We start from the raw sequence: 24,590 nt of genomic DNA, 5'->3' as shown, positions 1-24,590 counted from the left end.
CTGGATAAGGGCCCCTGCCTTGTGATAAGCCCCACCTACCCCAGCCTCCTGCTCCTCTGGAGAGAACAGGATCTTTCATCTGAGATAAAATGGTAGACTTTTGACATTTAATTTTTATGTTAAATATAGCAGATACATAGACAAGTGCATTTTAACATATAAATAACCACGTAAGTACCGTCCATATTCGTAAGACATTGCTTGAACCCCCGGTAATACTCAAGTTTCACGAAAATCCCTCCCTCCTGCCCCTGAGAGAACTACTTTCCTAGTGTTTGCCACACTCTGCTCTTAGGTTAGCCTTCTCCCCACCATCAGCCTGTTGAATATGGCTCATTGTGAGGCATTTAGAATAATTGGTTATATGTAGAGAAATGCAGTATGGTCTAATGCTGAAATACAGATTTCAAACCCAAAAAGTACCTTTTATTTACCTGTTTATTCAATACTCTTTTTGAGTAGCTTCTTTATAGCAGGCATTTTATTTGCTCTTATGATTACAAAGGACACGTCATATATATCTATAGATATAGATATATATAGATAGATATATAGATATAGGAGCGCTGGTGGCATAGTGCCTAAGGCACTTGACTGCTAACCAGAAGGCTGGTGGTTCAAACCCACCAGCCACTCCTCAGAAGGAAGATGGGGCATCTACTTTCACAGTGATAACTGCCTCGGAAACCCAAGGAGGGGTCGCTATGAGTCAGGTCTGACTTGACGGCACATAAAAACAATAACACACACACATACATACATACATATATATATATATATATATATATATACACACACACACACACACACATATATATATATTCTTAATTTAATTTAATGACGAAATTTTAAAATGGGGGCAGTTCATTCTGTGGAAGAACGCTCCACAGAGGGGGGACATCTGAGATGGGCCTCAAAAGAAGAGTGAGGAGCCTGATGGGCTGCTCAGGGGTCCAGGTCAGTGATGATAAGGAGATGGATCAGGTCTGAGTTTTGGGTGGAGATTATAGCATGCTTGAAGAGATATTTAAGAGGTTTTAGTGGCTAATGGAATGTGGAGGGGAAGGGAGAGATGACCCCTTGGGTAGGAGGTAGGTCACTTACCAGAGGGGGCTCAGCCTGCTTTGAGGAGGGCAGAATACAGAATTAGTGTTGGACATGCTGTGTTTGAGAAGCCTGTGAGACATACAGGCAGGATGACTAGGATGTGGTTGGATGGTGGTGAATGGATCTGGACCTTAACAGAGAGCCATGGGCAGAGTTAGAAATTTGCAAGTCATTAGCATCTAAGTGGTAATTTATTCCATGGGAATGGTTTAAGATTTCTTAAGAGCATACAAAATGAAACAGAAGAAAGCTGTGAACAGAACCTTGGGGGACACCAGAATATTAGTGGCAGATAAAAGAAGACAGGCATATCTAAGAGTGTGGATGAATGACACCAGGAAGAGAGTGAGTCCCAGACGCCAAGGGAGGAGCAAGCGTTAAGAAGGGAAAAGTGATAAAGTGAAAAGTCTATCACCATCTATCTCTAATACAAGTTATCATCTTCCTTTATGGTTTATTCAATATTCTTTTTGAGTAGCTTCTTTGTAGCAGGCATTTTATTTGCTCTTGTGATTACAAAAGACACATGATATATATATTCATAATTTAATGAGGAACAAAGAAACTTATTAACTGTAGAAACATGAACAAGTTTCCTTCCCTTTCTCACATGTCGTCACTGCACTCTCATCTGTTGAATGGCATGACAGAGGCGAGGGACAGCACCATACAAGCCTAGATTTGAAGGGACACAGATTCACCCAGGAATACAGATGAGAAGGAAGTGTCACAAAGATAAGGCACAAAAGGGGCTCAAGGGAAGGGGGGATTTTAGGACCACGGATATTCTGACAGCCCACCATCAGGGATTTTTTCATAGCCTGGGTTGTGACAGATGTAATAATACAATTATACTCATCTGCAAAATCTTAACACAGAATGTGGAGGGCCATTCTATGCCAGGTGGCACAAACCAGAGCGTCCTCACTGGCAGACGAGGCAGGGAGACCGTGACCAAGCTGTCAACTCCCCGGATCCTACAGCAACGGTGAATCCCCACCTTCTCTCCACAGCTGAAAGTCACCCTCCAGCCTCCAGACAAACTGTACATTAGCACAGTTTGCTGGTGCCAGTGTCCACATTCAGTGTGGATATCAGCCCAGGTCAGTGGATATCAGCCGTTCTGCTCCCAGGCCACAGGCAGAGGCTCCAGGGTCCTGAGGAGCACAGAGCCTGTCAGCTAGACATTTCCATCTCTACACTCACCTCTCACCCTCAGCCAGCGCTTGATGCCATGGGAGTGAAAGATCTCAGAGGTCACCATCTACTTCTCAGAAAGTTTTTTTTTTTAATTTTTAAATCTCTGTTTCTGTTCTCAAATATTAGGTTTTATCCAATGTAAATCTGATTACTTTCTATTTTTGGAAATACCCAGAGCCTCTGAGGGGAGGGCACCTTTAAAAGTATAAAAGTAAACCTACCATCAGCTCTGCCCGTCCCTCCAGGAGGCCCTGTGGGCAGCTCTCCCCTGCTCCTTGAGGGTATTCATCACGTACTCTGTCACTGTGCAGGCTGAGGGGACTTTGTGCTTCTGGGTCAGGTTTGTACACAGTAGAGCAGTTCCCTTGCCACAATTTATCAAAATACCAGTTCTTGTAGGGATTTGTAAAGGAGGAAACTTTTGAGAGGAGAGAAAAAGAAAGAAAAAGCAACAGGAAAAAGGGATTTTGCTTCCAAAAAGGTTTGTGAGGGCCTGCTAGGGGAAGGTGCTAGTGCTAGACCGGCCCACCCCAGGAACACACAGGCCCAATACTTACCACACAGAAGAGGCTGTTTCCTCATGAGAAGATGGAAATGGTGGACATCCTTTAGTGTGACTAAGGGGGTCACACTATGCTTGCTGCACACCTCATTCAGAAAAATAAATCTCCTACTACTGCAACATGAGGAACACACAATGCCGGTAAGGGTTTTGTGAGCAATCTTTTCAAAAACACTGCTTACTTGCTAATTAATATTATTAGGAAAGAATAGAGGGGAAGGAGGGTTTACCCATTAGAACAACCTGCAGTGAAGTAAAAGAAACAGCTAATCATTTCTGCCCTCAGGAAAATTAAAAATGGTGATGCTACAACCTCTGACCTCACTTACCGTTCCTAGATGCAAAACCTCCCTGGGTCAACTCCTATAGGCCTAAGCCGCCAGACTGTACTGCCCCAGCTCAGTAACAGGCAGAGGCTAAAACGGAAATCAAGGTGGCAGACATGCTGGGGGAGAGGGGCAGGAGAAAGCTCACACAGACTGATATCTGGTTGGCCTCAAAGGTCTGCCTCATTGCTTATGTTTAAAGGAGCAAAAAGAAGGGAGTCACACTGACCTTCATAAAGTGTAAATACAACACGTGACTTATGACCAAGTAATTCTAAATGGATTTGCTCCAAATGTAAAAATGAAACCATAAAAGTACTAAAAATAAGGAAGGACAGGGGTATGAGGGTTAAGGCAGAAACCATGATATTAAACAGCCCGCTCTGTGCCAAGCAGTGTGCTCATGTGTGCTTTCCGTCAGCATCTCAGCAAGCACACGCCCTGCCGGTTTCACTGACATGGTAATGGGGGCCCAGCCTATCTGTCCTCAGCACTGAAGCCACGACTCGCGTTTCCAAACAAGCACCAAAAGGGAGACACAGATTTAACTGCCTACATAAAATGGAACACTTGTGTATGGCAAATACCTCTTACTATAAGCAAAGTCAAAAAATAACTAACAAAGAGGTTAAAACAAAATCTGCAACATGCGACAGAGGCATTAATATACTGCATATTAAAAACAGTATATTAGGAAAAGATCAACACTCCAGTGAAGTCACAAAAACAGAAATATCAGTAAAGGTATAAAAAAATATTCAATGATGACAGTAATCAAAGACATGGGAATTAAGTAATCGAGACAAAGGTGCCATCTCCAGTGTCTATGAGAATAAAGGGGAGAAGGCACATGCCACCAGTGGTAGCATAAGTTTCTGGGGAGTTCTTTGGTAGCATCAAAAACGCAGAAATTTGAAAACACAAATCATCCACTAATTATACATTTTTATTGCCAGAAATTTCTCTCAGAGAAATAATTGGGCACGTGTGCCAAGAAGGAGGTACAATGGTGCAGGATGCAATCCTGGTTGTAACAAACAAACAAACCATGCATGGAACTACATTTTGGCAAGCCGCACAAGGATGACTAAGCAACCTGGTGATGATATAACCTGTATTTAGGTCACGGTGAGGTAACAACAACAGGTAACATAACTGAACACTTAATACCAAGTCACCTCACGAGGAACATACCCTTGTTGTCCACACTTGGCACACGAGCAACTGAAAGCTCAGAGAAGCCACGCAGCTTGCTCAAAGTCACCAGCGAAGGAGGAGCAGCACCCGATCAGGACCTGGGTCATCTGAAGCCAAAGTCCACATGCTGAATCCCACACCCTGCTGCCCCTCTACTTCTGATTCAGTGACAAGGTTTTAAATCAGAAGTTTCACGTGGCCCCCCGCCCCGGCCACAAGCAAATGCACTCAGCAGATGAGCATTCAGGGCCAAGTCCAACCCAGAGGGTCCAATCAGATGCTGGCCACACCCTAAGCAGAACGAATCAGGCAAGACCAGGTTTAATATCCTTGTCAGTTATTTATTATACGTCATTCTAAAGACTAGCACATTTACAGCATACATGGCTTTGAATGAGCTAAGAATATATAAAACAGTAACTATATGTTTATATATATGTTAATACTGCCCAAAACAAATAAATAAAAGTATTTTAATGCACTAAACTTGGCAAGTACAATTGAGTAGGGACAGAATTGTATTATACAACATTTTTACATTTTTGAAGGAAACCAAAGGCAACTGTATTGCAGGTGCTTCCACAGGATCCACATCAACATTCCTGGTTTTCCGTGTATTTCAACATTTCTTTTTAAACAGGGCGTGTTGTCATGAGAACATAAGAACCTCTATTGTACAGTCGCCTATAAAACTGCCTTCCTTTTGCAAACGAAAACTAGAAGCTCCCACACGAGAGAAGAGCTACTCGCTCCGAGACTGTGTGACGTGCCCACTGCTCAGCAAACTCGGTAGTGCTTGTACTGCCACGGGGAGAGTTCTAGAATACGGTAGCCCAGTAATAATGCTTTCAGACGGAATACAGAAATGGGAATATTTTCCACCTGATGAGCCAAAGTCTTAGAGTTATATGGTGATCCAAAACATGAAGCAAAGATCAGGAAAACGATTCACATAAAGGTGCCACATGCGAAACTGCTAGCAGGTGACTCAACATCTGCTACATTCCCTTTTGATAAATGCAGATACTTAATGTTCTTCAGACAAAAAAAAAAAAATTTTGATAAAAACATGGCTAAAAGATTTAATTTTAAAAAAACAAGGAAAAAAATTTAAAAGGTAGCAACGTTAAAATGAGAAAAGATGGATGTACTAGCACAATTACAAATTAAAAGAAATGACGGTGAGGTAAAAGGCTAAAATCACCCATACTAAAAACGAATTTTCTTTGAACAGGGAGTGACACTTAGGAGGGAGAATCTGTCACCAGCAGCTGCCACCTCTGCAGCCAGTCTGCTGGACAAGTGTCTCCGCCTCCCACCCTCCGCCAGGGACGCAGCTCTGAGGACGGGGCAGGAGCTGCAACCACCTGCACTGAAGTGTCCTCCACACCAGGTCACACTCCCCCAGCGAGGTTTTTCCTCCCAGCAGGCATCCGAAAGCAGTCTGCTGCGTGTGCGTGTGTGTGCTGCTTTCTGGGTGGGAAGGGAGCCCGAGTCTGACGCTGGCTCCCTCTAGGTCCCTGCCAAGGAGTGGTCACAGGCCCCAGTGTGTTACACATTTCAAAGTGTCATTTCTAAAGAAGTCAAAATAATATAATCTACAACTTCAGACAGAAGACTTTCCAAGAGGTTCACAAATAATGAAGATATTCATTGCTCAGCATCATTAATGTCTCACATGTATTTCTTTTAAGTAACATGTAAACATAATCATGATAAACAGAACTGATAAAACGTATATACTCCTAATAAAAAAACCTCTGCTATGTGCAAAAAGGGTTCATCATCTTCTTACAGAAGATGACCAGACTTTATATATAATCCCTAAGTTTTATGGCCCATATATCCCTTTCAGAATCTCATTTGAGGAGATAATTTCAACTGTTTCTCAATAGTCATCTATAACAGAACAAGAAGAGGATAGCAACAGTTATTGCAAACCTGAAAATAAGACACATCTGTCAGACATTCAAACATGATTGCATTGTCTTTTAGAAGAAGATACACTGGAAATCCTACACAAGAACGTTATATGGAAACACTTAGGCTTCTACTATCTCTGCACGCATACATTCCCCACAGGAGTGTTGTCTGAGAGGCACCGAACATGCCACACATTTGAGGTCATGGGTTGATAATAACTCAACATCCAGAGAAGAAGGGCAAACATGCCCTGTGGATGTGGCAGAACCTAGACACGGAGTTCACAAGAACAGAAGGTGAGTGTGGAACAGACTTCCTGCTCCCTGAACGGTCTCAGCACACACCCTGCTCTGTAACTCATGAGGGGCAGAAAGAAGAGTGGCTCCAACTGTGTGGGCTGGTTTGCAGTTATCTTCGAACAAAGTCTTATCTCAGGATGATCTATCGGCCTTCATTTCAACTTCTTACTTCCTATTACAGGTAGGATAATTCATTAGAACCATTTTTTCTCACTGCCACACACAGCGTGCTAGCTTCTTTCCCCAAAACATGCGTGAACCCTTAACATTTGCTCTGCCTGGGATCCAATTATTTGATATATTATTTACTGTTTTACATTCAGATTTTTAAAAAGTAGATTGTGAGTAGATGCTTAATTTTGAGTTAACTCAGTAGAAAAATAAGTTATGGGAGCAGCTGCCTAAATGGGCATTTTAAAAAGTCTTCTAGCATTTCAGACACACCTAGCTTGAGCACATAGGTCACTATCGCTGACACCTGTGTAGTTCTAGCTGAAGGCTATTGAACAGGCAGTGGCTACTATCCCAACTACTGAGCCAAATGTAACCTTCTATTGATTCCAATAGAAATAAAACATGCTCCATAGACTTTTTAGTGAAGTATTTTTAAAAACACAAGAATAAAAACCAATCCTTCAGATCTTCTTGAAGAATTCATTATATGACACTAGAGGGTACCCACTTTTATTATGTAACAGCTAATGAGAGGAAATCGTGTGTTCATGTTTCAACTTTTCCGTAAGTCCCTTCGGGAGGCCTGTAATGCTTGGGGAAAGCCTTCAGCTGCAGGGAATTAAACGCATATTTGCGACTTCCAACATTCTTCATTGTATTTTCTCTTCGACAACCCTCACTGGGGAAAAAAACAAGCACAAGAAATGACAGCAGTAAAAAAGGAAAAAAGAAAAGACTTAAAACTAAGATGAAATGAATTGATTATTTTCATAGCATTAAAAAAAAATTGATTAATCTAAATGGGTGCCAGAATCCTTTACAAGAATACACAGAAGATGACAGGTTTCTGAACAAGGAAGTTAAGAAGCATAGAGATGGACACATGCTGTGTGGGACTGCTCACTCTGCGTTTCCAAAAGCAGCACTGTATCTACATGGAAGTAGAAAGGTTTTTTTTTAAAGTTAATGGTTTCATGTTTCTCAGGGAACACCATGTAGTTATCTAAGGGCTCTATCCTAACTCTCAGCTTCAAGGGTCTGCTACATAGCAAATTAAATGGAAAAAGAAAAACTGCTATGCTTACCAAAACCTTTAAAGAGCCGCATTTTCCCTTGTTTGCAACAGTTGTTAATCACATCAGGTTCTAAATGCTGATTTTTCTTGCAGAATTCAAGAGGCAGCAAGGCCATCAGCTGAGGAGGCTGTTCTAACATCCAAGCTCCACCCAGGAGACGGCAGCTCTGGGTGCAAAGCAGCCCTGTGAGCCTGGGCACTGTCTGCACAGCTCCCAGGGCTGGAGGCATCTTGAAGGGGCGGCCCACTGAGGTGTCCTTGTGGCAGATAGCCACCCTCTCTGGTTGGGCTGCTCTCCTTGTGGTGCATCTCCCACAGAGCATGACTGGGCCAGCAAGAGCTGACTGTGGCCATCCCCTAAGGAGCCTGCAATCAGCATCATCCCCAGCTGCATCTGATGAGGAGCAGCTACAGCATCAGGGAGGCAAAACAGATGCTGACCAGGAGGACGGACAGTCAGGCAGGGCTCACATTCTTAACTGAGAGTCAGGGGAGCTCTCTGGGATATTATCTGGTATACATGTTACATTAAGAGGCAAAGGCTATTTTTAAAGTTAAGTGACTTCCTACAGCATAGTGTAATTTTATATTTGTATATTATTCTAAGACTAGCATTGAAATCAACTAGTTATCAAATTTAGTACAAAATTCCCTTTCTGAGATGTAAAATTTGTGATTACCAAGAAACAGTGATTTAAAAAAAAATACTTCAGATTTTATGAAGACCACCATGTCACATGCATTTTTAAAAAATATCAGTAGCAATTGCTCAAGCCTTTTTAAGTGAAAATGAAAGTCTCATTATTAAGAATATGTAAAATATTATTTTTGGTAAGACATAGTAATCGTATTCAAAAGATAAGCCCAGGTCATTTTAGAAAAAGTATCCACCTGCTTGTTAGTAGCTCGTTTTGTAACTCAGACAAGTTTTCTTGTGACCAGAGCCTCAAGCTCATAGCTAGATGTGTCATTCAAGTGGAACGTCTCAGCCACCAAGTAGGGAGGGACGAAATAATGACCATGTCTGCCTAATATTCAATAGCCAGATAAAAATATAACTCCATTTAAAGCAGAAACTATAGTTCTCTATGCAGAGTTAATCTCATTTCATCTTTGCAAGCTTTGACATTAGTGGACTATTTCAGATATGGCTTCTCCATTTACATAGAACTGTATAAACTTCTTAAAACCATGGATCACTGGTAAATGCCAACTGCTTTGAGGAGCAAGAACAATCATTTGTAAACTCCTCCATTATCTTTTATTTACATTTTACAGAAGCAAATTACTGGTTTCACTGGCTGAATATTTGTAATTCTATGAATTAAAATTATAATTAAGATTATACTTTCATTTCAATTTAGTTTTTAAATGAAATTATATTTACTCTCCCCCCAAAATCTGAAATGTTTGGTTTTATAAAATCTACGAGACCCTTGCACGCTGACAATACCATTTCAGGGTCTGCATGTTGAGACAAGCTGGCAGTAGGTGCTCAAGTGTGAAGAGGAGTGGACATGCCAATGTTAACTAACACTTATTGCTGTGGGGGGCCAGGCTTCTGTCCTAAGGCAAAATACCTCCATACATCATATTGGCTGCATAATTTTTACTAGTTAGTAATGTATACTGAGGTCTGGGATATATTTTAGGGATTTGACGATCTCAAAGCTACATGATTATTTTTCACATCAACCAAATACTTCTTTTTAAGGACATCAATTTTTTAAATGAAAAATTAGAATGGAAACCTCAAATAAGAATTAATTTTAGTTTTTCCTTTCCTGTGGGGATCTTCCAACTTTGGAACTCATCTGGACACATGAGGCTCTCAGTGATTCTACTTCAGGCACAGGGGCGGCTGCCTCTCCTGACACACTGTGAAGGGAGAACCCACCGTGCTATCACTATCTCTGTTTGCACCAAGCCAGCAGGGTAAATACCAACTGGCATACTCATTGAAAAAACTACACAGCAGTTTTATAAGACCATCCAAAGAGAATCATTTCTAAGTGTGGTTTCTCCAAATTCAGAAAAGTGGTTTAATACCGAATATCTAGAGTTGGTTGTCACTGACAAATTATCTTATAAGCCACCTGAAAACCATCACCAAATATCAATGACTCCTCTTCCTAAAAACATCTCCCCATCTTTGTTTCATCCTGTTTCTCACTAAAACAGAAAAGATTTTAGGTATATATTTGGCATGATTTCATGAGTACAAGGCCTTACCCACCACCAGAGTCGATGCTGACTCATAGTGACACCGTAAGACAGAGTAGAACTGCCTCATAGCACTTCGAAGGCTGTAAATCTTACAGCAGCAGACTGCTTCATTTTTCTCCCAGAGAGACTGGTGAGTTTGAACCGCTGACCTTTTCGTTAGCAGCCCAATGCTTTAACCATAGCCCCACTAGCACTCCTCTGGATTATGGAAATAGGGGGAAACAAGGCCTTAGTGACATTAAAATTCAGCATGCTCTATTTCTTTCTTCACATATTCTTTCTAGTTTCTTCTCAAATCAGCCCTGCCTGAGCTGGTCTCAGGGTACCCTTTCTAGTTCTAGTGCTCCACGACTAATACTTAGGTGCTACCTTTGAACCTGGACCCTGAAATAGAGAAACAAAGAAACTTACATTCTCTCCCCTCTATCCCATTTCTCTCTCAACCTAAAAGCCACATAGAGATAGGAAGGTGTGGCTGGTACCACAACAGCCAGAGAATCAGACAGGGGTGTCTCTGAGGCACCATGGAGGGACTGTGCCAGCATTCATGGTCCCCTGGGTGAGACTCTAGAGAGTGCCGCAGAAACCACCCCAGGGCCCTTGGGGAAAGGGAGAATGCTATCTTGTCAGAAGGGCCTGCCTCAGTGGGCATGGTCCTTTGCCTGGCCACAGGGCCTCCCTGACCCCTAGAAAGAGGTGGGTATCAGGAACACTGCACTGAGAGGAGGGACTGTGAAGTTGTGGAATGGAACTGAATGAGGCCATGAAATCTAGGTTTCCTTTTTCAAATAATGCAAATAGAACGGTATGGGAGAGTTCAAGTGTGCACTTCAATCTGAAGGATGGCAACTGGTGAACATACATTTTAGAGTATCACAGACTGGATGGGACATTGTCTAGTGACTACTGTTATGATGCTGCAACTAAGCACCACCAATTGCATTGGCATTCAATGAGAGATGCTCTACTGAAAGATGTCAGGAGCTGTGCCACGGAACAATCACTTCATTTGTTCTAGAAAAGGCAGAGTGAATGCACTGCACTTGGGAAGAGAGTAGGTTCACTTACAGATGTGACACAGAGGGAACTCCCGCCCCAGGAACCCTGTCCTCCTCTGGGCAGCTAGGAAGGAAGGGCACTCCAGTACATCATGAGCATGGTCTTCATTATTTCAGAACTCAGACCTTGAGTGTGGTGTTTGTCATTCATTGCTAACTGCTTCTTTGACTCCTGGAACCTGACCTGACACCAAATCAGGGAAATCCTGGAGGAAGTTCTGAGGCCTTGGAGAGAGAATGGCAAGGCAAGATTTTATAGTGGACTGGGCTTGTGTGCATGCCTGTGTGCAAATTTCTGGAAAAGCCAGATTCTTTAATTCGTTCCAATTTTTCCAGACTGGTGAAAAGAATCGATTTGCATAAAATGCTGTGGATGGGGAACAAGCTAGGGGTAGGAAACGGCAGCACCACCAACCTGAATTATGAAACAGAGACACCACTGACTGCTTCTCATACAGGGTCTGTAGAATTCATTCCTAATGTATTCTGTTACCTTTACAGGTGTGCAAGGAGCCTTCTGCCATAAGTGAATGTTAAGGTTACAAGCCACCCTATTTTATGGTCATTGCATCTTAAAGTTGACAGTAGTAACAGCAGAAACCAAAATAACTCCCTGCTCCATCTACACAACTACCTATAAATTCAGCCTTGTTTTTTGTAATTTTTTTTTCATTTTTGTTATTATTAGTCATATTTGATCAGTAAGAGAGAAAATATGTCTGGACTTTAATCTGGAAATAAAGATGTAATTTTTTAAAATGAAAAATGCTATTTCAAGAAAAATAAATAGATAACTTAAACAGCCTGTTGGTACTATGCATTAATTCCTGGAATGAGTTTAATGATCCTTAAGAGTTAAGAGAGTAAATATAAAGTTACATGCCATATGTTTTATGTGTCTGACTTGGTACAATGTGCTATTGTATTCGCAGCTCTGTGTCATCCCAAATTGAAAATACTTAAACACAAGCCAGGAAATGTTAGGATTCTGCAAACTGTTTGCTACTGTAATTAAGGGACTACGCTTTGAAATGAAAGCAGATAGTATGTGTCCTACTGAATAGGTTTACCTAGATGAGGCTGTTATAAAGCATCTACGTTTTTCTTTTCATTTCGCTTCAAAAGGAAAGGAAAGGTTAGCAATACACTTAAAGAATATTATCAAATATACAAATTCTTTCCAGACAGAATTCCTTTCTCTAGAAACAGGGCACAAGAAATGTACAAGTAATAAATACTTTTACATCAGAAGGTCAGAGATTGAGACAAGTAACGTATCTCCAGGCCAGCTGAATTGTGAAGCAACAGGGAACATGTTACAAGCACTGAAGACACTCCATAATGTAAACGAACAAGTCCTCTTGGTGAAATAATTTGGCAGGTATCTACAGTTCAGAAGAACAAAATGCCAAACTGTAAGGCATGATAGATTCTTGGCAGATCACGCTTTGACACATTCCTTCTGTCCGGTTAGGTACACGGTGGCTAGACATATTCTGGCACTTTTGTTTTTCTTGTGATTTATGATTAATTTTTCATAATGGTATTCATTTGCAACGCAATTTGGTCACCAGGTATGCTATGCTCAGAAAAAGCCACACAATCAGTAAATTGGGGCTCAGAGCTAATAAAGGAATGGAACAGAGAAGGCTGGGGTCTAGTCTTAAGTCTCGGATGGGCACCAGGCCGCTCAAGTTCTTCTGGGTGACTACCTCCCGTGTTCCAATGCTGTGAAAAGGAAGAAGTTTGGGAGAAAGGAAAAGAAAAAAGGAAGGGAAAGAAAACAACGAAAAAAGAGAGACATGCGATGGGTTTTACCAAAAAGGATGGAGAAAAAAGAGGAAAACTCAAAAATAAGATTGGGGGGAGGGGAATGGAATGAAGCCACAACAGAAAGAAAAGATGATATGCAGAAAGGGGTGTGGAAGGAATACCAAAACAAAACCAGCACAGTTACAAGAAAAAAGAGAGAAAGAGAAGTGAAAATAAGAAAAAATATTGTAGTCTACTGAAAAAAAAAAAAAAAAACACATGTAGGTTGAATAAATGGTTTTCCATGTTCACCCTCTCTCTCGGTTGGCCAAGCACGACTCCATGCGCCCTGCCATGCTCTCACATGCTGCAAAGACATGGATTTCTGAAAAGCAAGCTGAACATGAAGAACCATTGGGGGTTTGACCTTCTCACAGATGCCTGGATGTGGGTGGTGCAATTGATTGTGCCAAAGCTGCCTCCTGATGAACCACACAATGATGACCTCACGTTATCAACCAGATGCAGAGTCCTCCCCATTCTTGTCTTGGGTTCAGGCTAAGAAGTGGGAGGGCATGAGCTACTGGTGTCTTCCACTTTCTATCTATAAGATGATTCCCGAGAATGGAATCCATCCAAGAGGGCAGAGTTTAGCCCACATGGGAAATTTTAGGTCCCCCCACCCCACCACTTTGGCACTACAGAAGAAATGTGCCGAAGTGAGATGGTATCTAGAACCACACAACTCTGGAACCACACCCTCTTATCCACGTCCACCTAAGCGGCAACAGTGACACCGAGTCGGCAGATAACCTACTCTGAGACCATTAGGCAGGAGGTCCAGGGTTTCTTCATGAGGCTGGGTCTTTCCTGGCTTCCCCAGAGGAACTCTCAAGCCCTGGAGATAGGTGCAATTCTGATAGGGGCTACTTTCTGTGCTGATGGACACTAACCAATTACCATTTTCTCTGGTTAATGCAGTCTGGTGGGTCACTACGGCTACTTAGGAAGGCCTGTTACATGAGTATTTCAGCCCAACTGGGAAGCAAGGGGCACACTAGCTCACAAGAGCCGACTGTGTACTTCTTCCCAACTGCATGTTCAGTGACCTTACACTGGTAGCTTGAAATGGGTTCTAAACCAAAAACCAAACCCATTGCCGTGGAGTGGGATGCAACTCATAGTGACCCCTCCTTGGGTTTCTGAGGCGGTAGCACTACAGAGTCAGATTGACTACATCTGTGGCAAGAGACGGTGGAAAACCTCAGTATCTTCAGCCAAAACCAGGCCAGGAGCTGATTGTGGAACAGACCATCAACTGCTCATATTCAAGTTCAACTTGAAATTAAAGACAATATGATCTTAAATATATCCCTCCTGAATTTAGAGATTATCTAAAGAACAGATTTGATGCACTGAACACCAACGACAACCAAAAACCAGCTCAATTGTGGGAGGATATCAAGAACATTATCCATGAAGAAAGCAAGAGATCACTAAAAAGACAAGAAAAGAAGAGAAGACCAAAATGGAAGACAGAAGAGACTCTGAATCTTGCCCTTGAGCAGAGAGTAGCTAAAGCAAATGCAAGAAATGACAAAATAAAAGAGCTGAACAGAAGATTTCAAAGAGCAGCTTGAGCAGACAAACCCAATTACTATAATGAAATGTGCAAAGACCTGGAGTTAGAAAACCAAAAGGGAAGAAAAAGCTCAGCATTTCTCAAGCTGAAAGACCTGAAGAAAAAATTTAAGCTTCGAGTTGCAATATTGAGAGATTCTATGGGCAAAATATTGAATGATGCAGGAAACATCAAGAGAAGATAGCAGGAATACACAGAATCACTGTACCAAAAAGAACTGGTCAATCTTCATCCATTTCAGGAAGTGGCATATGATCTAGAACCAATGGTACTGAAGGAGGAAGTCAAAGCTGCAATGAAAGAATTGGTGAAGAACAAGGCTCTGGGAATTGACGGAATACTGATTGAGATATTTCAACAAACGGATGCCCCATTAGAGGGAGGCACTCACTTATGCCAAGAGATTTGGAAGTAGCTACCTGGCCAACTGAATGGAAGAGATCCATATTTGTACCCATTCCAAAGACAGGTGATCCGACAGACTGTGGAAATTATAGAACAACATCATTAATATCACACACAATTAAGATCTTACTGAAGATAATTCAAAAACGGTTGCAGCAGTATATTGACAGAGAACTTCCAGAGGTGCAAGCTGGATTCAGAAGAGGATGTGGAACAAGGGACATCATAGCTGTTGTCAGATGGATCTTGGTTCAAGGCAAAGAATACCAGAGAGATGTTTACTTGTGTTTTATTGACTATGCAAAGGCATTTGGTTGCACAGATCATAACAAAATGTGGATAACATTGAGAAGACTGGGAATTCTCAAACACTTGATTGTACTCATGAGGAACCTGTACCTTGACCAGGAGGCTGTCATTCAAATGGAATAAGGGGACACTACATGGTTTAAAATCAAGAAGGGAGTGTGTCAGGGTTGTATCCTTTCCCCACACTTATTCAATCTATATGCTGAGCAAATAATCTGAGAAACTGGACTATATGAAGAAAAACGTGGCATCAGAATTGGAGGAAGAATCATCAACAACCTGAGATATGCAGATAATACAACTTTGCTTGCTGAAAGTGAGGATGATTTGAGGCACTTACTGACGAAGGTTGAAGAATACAGTCTGCAGTATGGATTACATCTCAATATAAAGAAAACAAAATTCTCACAACTGGACCAATGAGCAGCATCACAATAAATGGAGAGAAGACTGAGGTCGTCAAAGAATTCACTTTGCTTGGTTCTACAATCGATGTCAATGGAAGCAGCAGTCAGGACATTGGATGACGTGTAGCATTGGGAAGGTCAACTGCAAAGGAACTATTTCAAGTGCTGAGGAGCAAGGATGTCTCTTTGAGGACTAAGGTACACCTGACACAAGGCATGATATTTCCAGTCGCCTCGTATGCATATGAGAGCTGGACAATGAATAAGGAAGACCGAAGAGTTGATGCTTTTGAGTTGTGGTGCTGGCAAAGAATGCTGAAAGCACCATGGACTGCTAAAAGAACAGATCTGTCCTTGAGGAAGTGCACCCAAAATGCTCCTGGTAAGCGAGAATGGCTGGACTTCGTCTCACCTATTTTGGTCATGTTTTCAGAAGGGATCAGTCCCTGGAGAAGGATGTCATGCTTGGTAGGGTGGAGGGTCAGTGGAAGAGGGGGAGGCCTTCAATGAGATGAATTGATATGGTGGCTGCGATGATGGGCTCAAGTATAGCAGGGATCATGGAGTTGGTGCGGGGTAGGGCAGTGTTTCGTTCAGCTGTGCATGGGGTTTCTATGAGTTGGAAACTACTCGAGGGCACCTAACAACAACAACAGCAGCACTAGGGAAGCAGACTGCCCAACCTTCCTTCTGAGGAGTGGCTAGTGGGTTTGAACCACCAGCCTTCCGGTTAGCAGTCAAATGCCTTAGGCACTACGTCACCAGAGCTCCCAAAATGGGCTCTAGTGGGAACATTTATGTCATGGGAATTAGCAAACATACATACGTAAATACATATATATAATTTTTTTGATTTTGTTTTGTTTTTGAGAGCTTGTTGTTAAACATTTACTGGCACAGTGCTGGCCACTGCTTGCCCTTGGCTTCCAGGAAGAAGACAGCCTGGGCATCAGCTTTGCCCTCTCCCTGCCTCTCTGCCTTCAGTTCACTCTACTCTCCCATTCAGTAAGATGCAAAGGGATAAAGCAAGAGGACCAAAACGCATTCCTCCACTCCAGGGTGTGGCCAGAGACTTATCCCTGCCCCACTACAGCTCTTGCCTTCACTGCAGGTCTCAGCCACCACTGCAGCCAGGAACACAAGGGGGTGGTCCAGCCACCTTGGACTTGCAGGCTATGATACAGACGTATGTTTTCTCCATGTGGAATAGTTCAGAAAACACAGAATCCAAAGAACTTGTTAAAAAAAAAAAAAAAAAAAACTGCCCCTGGCCCCACAGTAAGTGTAACAGCATAACCTTAGAACAAACCCATATGTCAGGACCCTGCAGGGTCAACTCAAGGCAACAGTGAGCTGTCATCTCCTGGGCTGATACTACTTAGGATTCAGGGGGCAGGCAGAGATGAACCAGGAGTGAACTCTTTTTAATGGTTTCTGAAATAATCCTAAAGTAGGATATATTCACTGTAGAATTTTTTAAAAATTCAGAAAAAACATAAATAATATAGATGTAAGCTATCTTGTGTGCATGTGCTGCTGCCCACAGAAACCCACAATGGACTAGAGGCTGCTGGATGGGGCTCCCCGGAGGATGCCCTCAGCCATAGGTCTACACTCACACGGTGCTATAATCACAGGCAGTAGCACAATGGAGACACTTTCTTCCTGGTCTCCTGAGACCTTTTGGCTTAGAGGCAGTCAGAATGAATTACTATTTTCACTGAGTTTGTTCAAGAATCTAAGAAATGGATGGAAGATTACTCATGAATTGAACACCTCACCCAGGGCCTGGTCTATTGTTTGGACTTGTTCTGAATGTGTTTTTCAACAACCAAAGGGCTCCACTCTATTTTTGTTTCCTCACTGGCTGAGAGGAGCCTCACTGAATGATCCCGTGTGGAGGATGGCTGGTCAGTAGAGCAGCCTCTCCTACCACTTCTGGTGGCCGGTATCCCAGGATCAGATGAAGCCAGAGCCTAGCAATGCCAGCCCAGCTGAGCCAGGAGCTCCCTGGAGGGGAAGTCAGACCCAGACCTGAGCCTGAGATGCAACAAAGCCCTCCGAGGGCAGGCCATTATTCAGGTAATTTTCAAAAAAAAAAAACGGTGCCCTGGTGCAGGTCTCTCTGAGCCATCCTTTGCAGAGGGTTGAACACAGTTGGAAGGTTTCTTAGAGGCTAAAGGCAGAAAGATGGTGAGCTTTCTGAAAGATAACAGAGAGCTTTAGGGGGACTTGGAAGGACAACCCAGGGCAATAATATTCCATTTTCATAAAATACCATGATCAAGAGGCAGGGGCTTGTGCATTGTTTTTATGCATTATTGTGAGAAGGTCAAACAGCAGAAACATACAGAAAGGATAAGAGAATTGAACACTTTAAAGAATTTGGTGAGAGGACAAATGATACAGAACACTCAGTAGAAGTGACCACTGGAAACGAGACTTTAACAGCATTGGTGAACCACATTGAAGAAGACGGGAAAACCAGGTTTCTTATCCTTTCTTTTGGTATGTGAGATAAGGTGCTTCCCAGCAGTGCTTGGAACAAGGCATTGGATGACAGTAAACAGATTTTTTTTTTTTTTAGTTTCGGGTTGAATCTGCAAACACACTGGCTGCCTCAGAATCAGAACATCATTAGGGTGAGGTCGCCATGGCACACTGACAAGTAGGGTGGGGTGAGGCTGGCTGCTGTTACCATAAAACACTCATTTGGACACTTTGCTCCAAAAAGCAATTGTGTCGACTGCTAGAGGAGAAGCGGAGCTACCAGTGCAGCCTGCAGACGCATCATTTTCTTCATTAAAGTTTGAAAATATATGTGTGACATAAATAGAAGATGTCTGCTGACAAAACTCTTACCTAAATCACACCCACGGCAAGGTAGGTGGCCGAGGGAATGTCACGTGTCACACAACTTCTCACACAACTTCCCGACGGTTGTGGGCCAGTGATCAGTAACTGCATTCAAGTTCCTCATTTAGCTCTCTCACACCTACACTTGCCCACTAGCCTACGCATTTCCAACACAGTCCTGTACATAAAGACTGGTAACTTTTTTTTTTCTTCCCTTAAAGGAGAATATTGACTCAGTTTGATAGGGCCAATAGTTTAGTTTTGTAAACATCAGTGAATTTTCCAAAGTCAAACTAGAGCATGATATTGGGAAGTCTGGGGGACTTGTGCCAGGAGGAAGCCCCCTGACAGAAGGCTCATCTGCAGTTTACACGGTGGCGCCCGGCGCGGGGCAGGCAGGAGCAGAGGGCGGACAGTGGGACTCACCTGCGCATGCACTCCAGGGCCTGCGTGAAGACCTGTGGGGCCATGCCGTGCTCATGCTGCAGGATCAGGCACTGCTCCAGCGTCACCGACATGGCCGTGCGGTCCTTGGCGCTCTTGCAGCTGGTGAACCGGACCCCGTTAAGGCGGCGGCAGATCTACAATGGCAAAGTAGGCAGTGTTTACGGAAGGGAGATGCTGCAGGGGTCAACACCCTTCTCAAAGGAAAAAGGCCCACAGTTGGCTCAGCAAAGAGATGTGGCAACAATGCAACTGCCATGGCCAGGCTCTGTGCTTCTGCATTTACTTTCCAGCCAGTCTCTCCCCAGCTCCATGTCCCACCAAAGCTGGCAAAAAAACGAAGTCACTTAAAGATATTAGCCCCTCTGGCAGGCCCCTGCTGCCCACAGGTTTGCCTCTCCTCCCTGGCCATTCATTCCTCATGTGCCCAGTCTTCTCCCATCAGATGCTCCTTCTCAGGCCTGGTTCTTTTTCTTTCTGAGGCATCACCCTCAGTTTGCTAGCCCTTACCAGTTACCCTCTTCCAAATAAGCCTAGCCCCTCTTGTTCTTTTCAGCCTTTTACTGCTAATCCTTTTGGGGAGCAAGGCAGCAACTTAGGGAAGGTCAGATCAGCTCACAAAAAGCTCATAGTCTCTTTCTAGAAGGCATGGGGCAGACCCATTATCCTTCATGTTTGTCCTCCACCCACCCACACACACAGAACAGCCCAAAAGATAGACTTCCTTTTAGCAACTTGCTGACCACCAGGCCACACAGGTCCTTCTTGCCATCTTCCCTCTCACTGGGGGCTCAGGGCACAAGATTAGGTAACAACATGTCTCCCTCCTCACAACGAAGAGCCTCACATGTTGGAAAGGGCAACTACCAGGGTGGGAAGAGGTCATCTCAAGGCACCTTCTATTTCCCAAAGGGAAGAGCCCATATACAATTCCCCGTACACACTCCCCAAATCCAGAAAGCTCTAAAGCCAAAAGGGTTTTTTTATTTTGCATGAAGACCTGTGGGGCCATGCCATGCTCATGCTGCAGGATAAGGCACTGCTCCAGCACCACCGACATGGCTATGCCATGTCGTAAACTTGTAGCAATCTCCTGTGGCAGCATAGCCAGATCTGAGCTAAGGCAAGACTTTTATATTCTTCAATTGTCATACTTTGTGTAAATATTCTTTTCCAGTGAAGAAATACTGAACTTGCTTACACAGCGCTGCCCTAGACTCCCCTGGGGATGTTATCCAATCTGGTCTGTGTACCACTATTACCTTCCTAAAATCTGGAAACCTCTGAACTGCACAACATCTGGCCCCAGGGGTTTCCAATAATGGATTGTGGGCCTGTCCTAGATACCTCACCATCAGAGTAACACTGGTAATTAATGAAAAATTATCCAACCTCTACAATGGTAGGTCCCCAATTATTAGCTGTACTCCAGAAAAATATCAGTCATTGCAGACTTCTCTCCAGAAGCCACCAGACCTGTTTCTCAGGCCAGAAAAGCCAAGAACGTGCTGGTGAGCACTGGGCATACTGTTAGGTATAGAACATGGTGTGGTCCTAAGCACAGTGTAGAAAAAGACAACACTAGAAAGGCCCAAACAAGTTCAGTCAAAACAGTCAGGAGAAAGAAAGGCTTCTTTTGAAAAGACACACACACACACGACCTTGAGCTAGGTAAAGAGCGATTTAATTCAATTTACAAAATCATAAATAACTGACAAAGTGAGGGTGAACTTGGGTCTGCTCACTAAATTCTACAAGCTGTTAGACTTCTTAAGGAATCTGGTGGTAGAGTGGTTAAGGCATTCTACTGCTAACCAAAAGTCAGCAGTTCAAATTCATCAGCTACTAAGTGGGAGAAAGATGAGGCAGTCTGCTTCTGTAAAGATTTACAGCTTTGGAAGCCCTCTGGGGCCATTCTCCTCTGTCCTATATGGTCTCTGTCAGTCAGAATCGACTCAGTGGCAGTGGGTTTGGTTTTGGTTTGGCTAGACTTCCTGAGCCAAATGCATGGCATGACCTGGTTCAATTTCACCAGGTTTGAAATAGGATTAAATTCACAGGTAGTGCGTCTGGCACTAACACAGGGCTCAGGAAGGAGGGCAGGATGGTCAGAGGTGCATTCTTGCTCCAACAGGAGCCTGCAGGTCCCAGGTAACCTCAGAAGGCTAGCTAGCTTTGGGGCTCTGGTTTGGGTCTCCCCACCCACAAAACGAGGGGTCAGACCTGACTAGTAACAGGCCAATTGTCTAGTGAGGGACCCTTCATTTATATGCAGAAATAAAAATACGTAAGAGTCAGAAAAGGAGAGCAGCTCTGATCAAAGCAGGGGTGGAAGGGGTCAGCACACGAGTGTCTTTATACTGTCCCCTCACCTGTCTCCCAGGGCATCCCCACAGGCTCTGTGGACACACAAGAACTGATGCATCCAATCTCAGAGACCCTTCCCCACTCTGGGTACAAACTTCTCTACCGTAAGGCCCCTTCTGCAACAAAAATACAGGTTAGGGGTTCATGGGCTGCTTTTTGACCTGGTTACATAGGATGGTCAGTCACCTATATAAGAAATGAGTTTTCTACCACAAATACAAAATATTAATAAATCTGTGACCACAGTTCCCAAACAGGGTAGGCATAAGGCCTCTGCTTCCAAGTGTCTGTAAGGCTGTGTGTTCACTCCGAGAACAAGGCAGTGTGTGATGCCCCATGTCTGATGAGGGATCTGGCTGGACTGCCACTGGCCTCACTGCATCCTGGAGGGGAAGGCTTGCCCATTGTGTGAATTCTCAGAGGTCCTGGGTTTCACTGTCTGGAGAGGGGTGGCAGCTCTAAGAAGCCCATCGCATATCAGAGGTAACTTCTGCTTTTACAATCCCAGGACAATATAATCAAGGGAATGAGGGAAGCTCCTCTGCCTGAAGACTATGTACCCTAATTCCTGCTGCAGAGGCCCCTTGGCAGGCATGTGTCCCACCCAACAGCCTACTTGTCTGGTTCTGGCCTGAATAAGCAGTGCCAGATGAGGCCACAGAGCTAAAAATGAGGCTTGTGAAACCTGTCGAATTTTCTGTCACTTGGTGCTTCCAAATTTGTTCTGTTGTATTCAAAGACTGAAAGGGCAGGCTAACCCAAAGAGGGGAGATCCTCAGACTGACCCGTCCCACATCTTTTGTGAGGAGAATGTATTACCAGCTGGGGCACCTGAAAGACTACGTGGCCAGGGTTAATTTAAAACTTAATTGAACAAAAAGGTATCAGCAACCAAAGCCATTAACAAATGCACACTGAAAAAGAGGACTTCATGGGGACGGCCCCTAAAACCCTGGATCTAATGACTATCAGAAATGGCTATGAAACGCTGTGACCAGCTGAGACTGTTTGCTGCTGTGGAAGAGGCTCAGGTCTGAGAGGAACACCCTCCAGACACAAAGTACAGTAAAGTGTCAGAAGGAGTTCTGCAGGGTGGCCTGCCTGCATCACTCTTCAGCTCTGCAATGCCGGCGGTCAGGTCCTTCTTGTGGGCCCAACTCTCGAGGGCACAGAGGACTATGCGTGTCTGCCCACCCTCTCCGCAGGCTCAGACAGGGAGCTGGGATGCCACTTGGGGGCCATCCTGCCCCTGAGTGTATCTGTGAGAGTTCAGTGCTGGGCAGGTGATGATGTTGCTGAGGTGAATTAAATCTTATTGGTGGTGAGAAAGTAACTGGCTATGGGCTACTGGCCAGGCTCAAAGTACACAACAACGCAACACCCTGGTATTGAGTTGGATCTGACTCACAGCAACCCCTCCTTGGGTTTCCAAGGAGGTATCACTATGGAAATAAGAGCACCCAACCCTCCTTCCAAGGAGTGGCTGGTGGGTTTGAACCTCTAGCCTTCTGGTTAGCAGTCCAATGTCTTAGGCACTACGCCACCACAGCTCCTAGGCTCAAAGTAGTTAGTGACTTGAAATTCTACTAGCAAGTTTATGAGAAAATATTTGAAGGAGAAGCATTTGGGGGGAATAAGGAAATCAGAACGGCAATGTATAAAAATATTGTTTAAAGAGGTTTAAAGGTCGTCAAGCTCTTCCTTTCATTCTATAAAGCCTAAGCAGACAGAGAATTTTAGCTGGTATCTACTGCAGAGTCCCCGAGTGGGGCAAATGGTTAAAACACTTGGCCGCTAACCAAATGGTTGGAAGTTCGCGTCCACCCAGAGGTGCCTCAGAAAAAAGGACTGGCAGTCCACTTCTGAAAAATCACCCGTGGAAAACCCCACAGAGCACAGTTCTACTCGAACACATGTGGAGTTACCAGAAGCCTCCTTTGATTTGACAGCAACTGGTTTGGTTTACTGCGGAGACTTTTAAAGGTGACAACTGTCATTACCCCCAAATGGCAAATGCCCCGGGGGATTCAGTCTATGTCACATTTATCAGAATTCAGGGAGCCCTACTGTAAGGAACATACAGGCAATTTTCACTATCTTCCAGAGTTTTAGAACACAAAATTTTTGATTCAGTGATTTTTCTCTTGTGTCCATATGGAAAAATTTGCTTCCCTCCACTCCTGGCTTAGATTTTGATATTATTTTGGGTAGCAGTTGCAACAGTAACACTCTCTTCTTTATTAGGGAGTACCTCAGCAGCTTGCCAGAGAATGTCAACATTCTTATTCTTCCTGGCATGTACGTTCTGGCCCAGAAAGCGCAGCAGCTCGGGCAGGCATGTCTGACTCCGAGATCGAGGTAGACCTGGAAGAGAAGACAAGTCTGTGGGAATGAATGCTGCACCTGGAAACTCCACATCCTGAGGGTGGGAGCCCACTCAAGTCAGCAGCTGCTTCACATAAACAATAAAATGACTAGTTTGTGGCAGAGGCTAAAATTCTGTACGGTTTCAGCAAGAAGGTAAAGGTGTGTTCAGGGACTGGACACAATTAATATGTCCAATTTCTTTTGCAGCCATTCTAGTTCCACCTTTGAAGGGCAATACAGCTGGTTCTCAGAACCTCTTCAGTGACAGTGGGCTTCTCAGGACAGTGGGTGTCTGCTGTCAATAGGTCTGAAAGCCCTTGGAGGAATCTGGGAAGCACAGCCTCCTCACTGTGGACTCTGGGCCACACCTGGAGAAGTACATTTCTGAATGACTCTGGAGGTGTTGTCCCACTATTATAGCAGTTTCTCTCTCCGCTAAGAAAGTTACCAGCCCTTCCAGGACCCCCTGAACTTGAAGATTGGTCAGACTACCTCACCTAAGAAACCTAGGGCAAAACAAAACCAAAGAAAAACAACCATTCTTGAAGACATTCTGGAATTTCCAAAGAATTCTGTATCAGTGACAAAGGGAAGAGCTTCAAGGTCATGTCTAAGGAAAATCACCAAAGTATATGAATCTACAAATTAATACCAAATACATGGCATTTTGGGGATCTAACTGCATACACTGCATACATCTGTCCTAAAATACAATGCTGTCAGTGATAGGACAGATAATATCCATACGTCTACAAGGAAGACCCGTTAATATGACTGTTATTCAAATTTATGCACCAACCACCAAAGCCACACATGAGGAAATTGAAGAATTTTATCAGCTTCTACAGTCTGAAATTGACCAAACATGCAATCAGGATGTGTTAATTATCACTG

The 24,590-nt window shown here is 43.7% G+C and overlaps 1 protein-coding gene across 1 annotated transcript in view; it reads right to left on the bottom strand.

Annotated features, from left to right (window-relative positions):
* Window positions 1-7,334: 7,334 nt before the first annotated feature.
* The window catches only part of INPP4A (inositol polyphosphate-4-phosphatase type I A), a 110,472-nt gene continuing 93,216 nt past the window's right edge, over window positions 7,335-24,590 (bottom strand). Inside the window, exons 22-24 of the mRNA XM_042783432.1 lie at window positions 23,581-23,693; window positions 18,945-19,099; window positions 7,335-7,467 (exon numbers count right to left, since the gene is read on the bottom strand). Of these exons, the coding sequence (XP_042639366.1) occupies window positions 7,335-7,467; window positions 18,945-19,099; window positions 23,581-23,693 (401 nt within the window). The remainder of the gene's footprint in view (window positions 7,468-18,944; window positions 19,100-23,580; window positions 23,694-24,590) is intronic.

The sequence above is a fragment of the Orycteropus afer genome, unplaced genomic scaffold, assembly GCF_000298275.1.
Source record: "Orycteropus afer afer isolate SDZICR_OR568_19922 unplaced genomic scaffold, OryAfe1.0 scaffold00017, whole genome shotgun sequence".
Classification (NCBI taxonomy): domain Eukaryota; kingdom Metazoa; phylum Chordata; class Mammalia; order Tubulidentata; family Orycteropodidae; genus Orycteropus; species Orycteropus afer.
The sequence above is the reverse complement of the archived record's forward strand: the minus strand, read 5'-3'. Positions and strand labels throughout refer to the sequence as shown.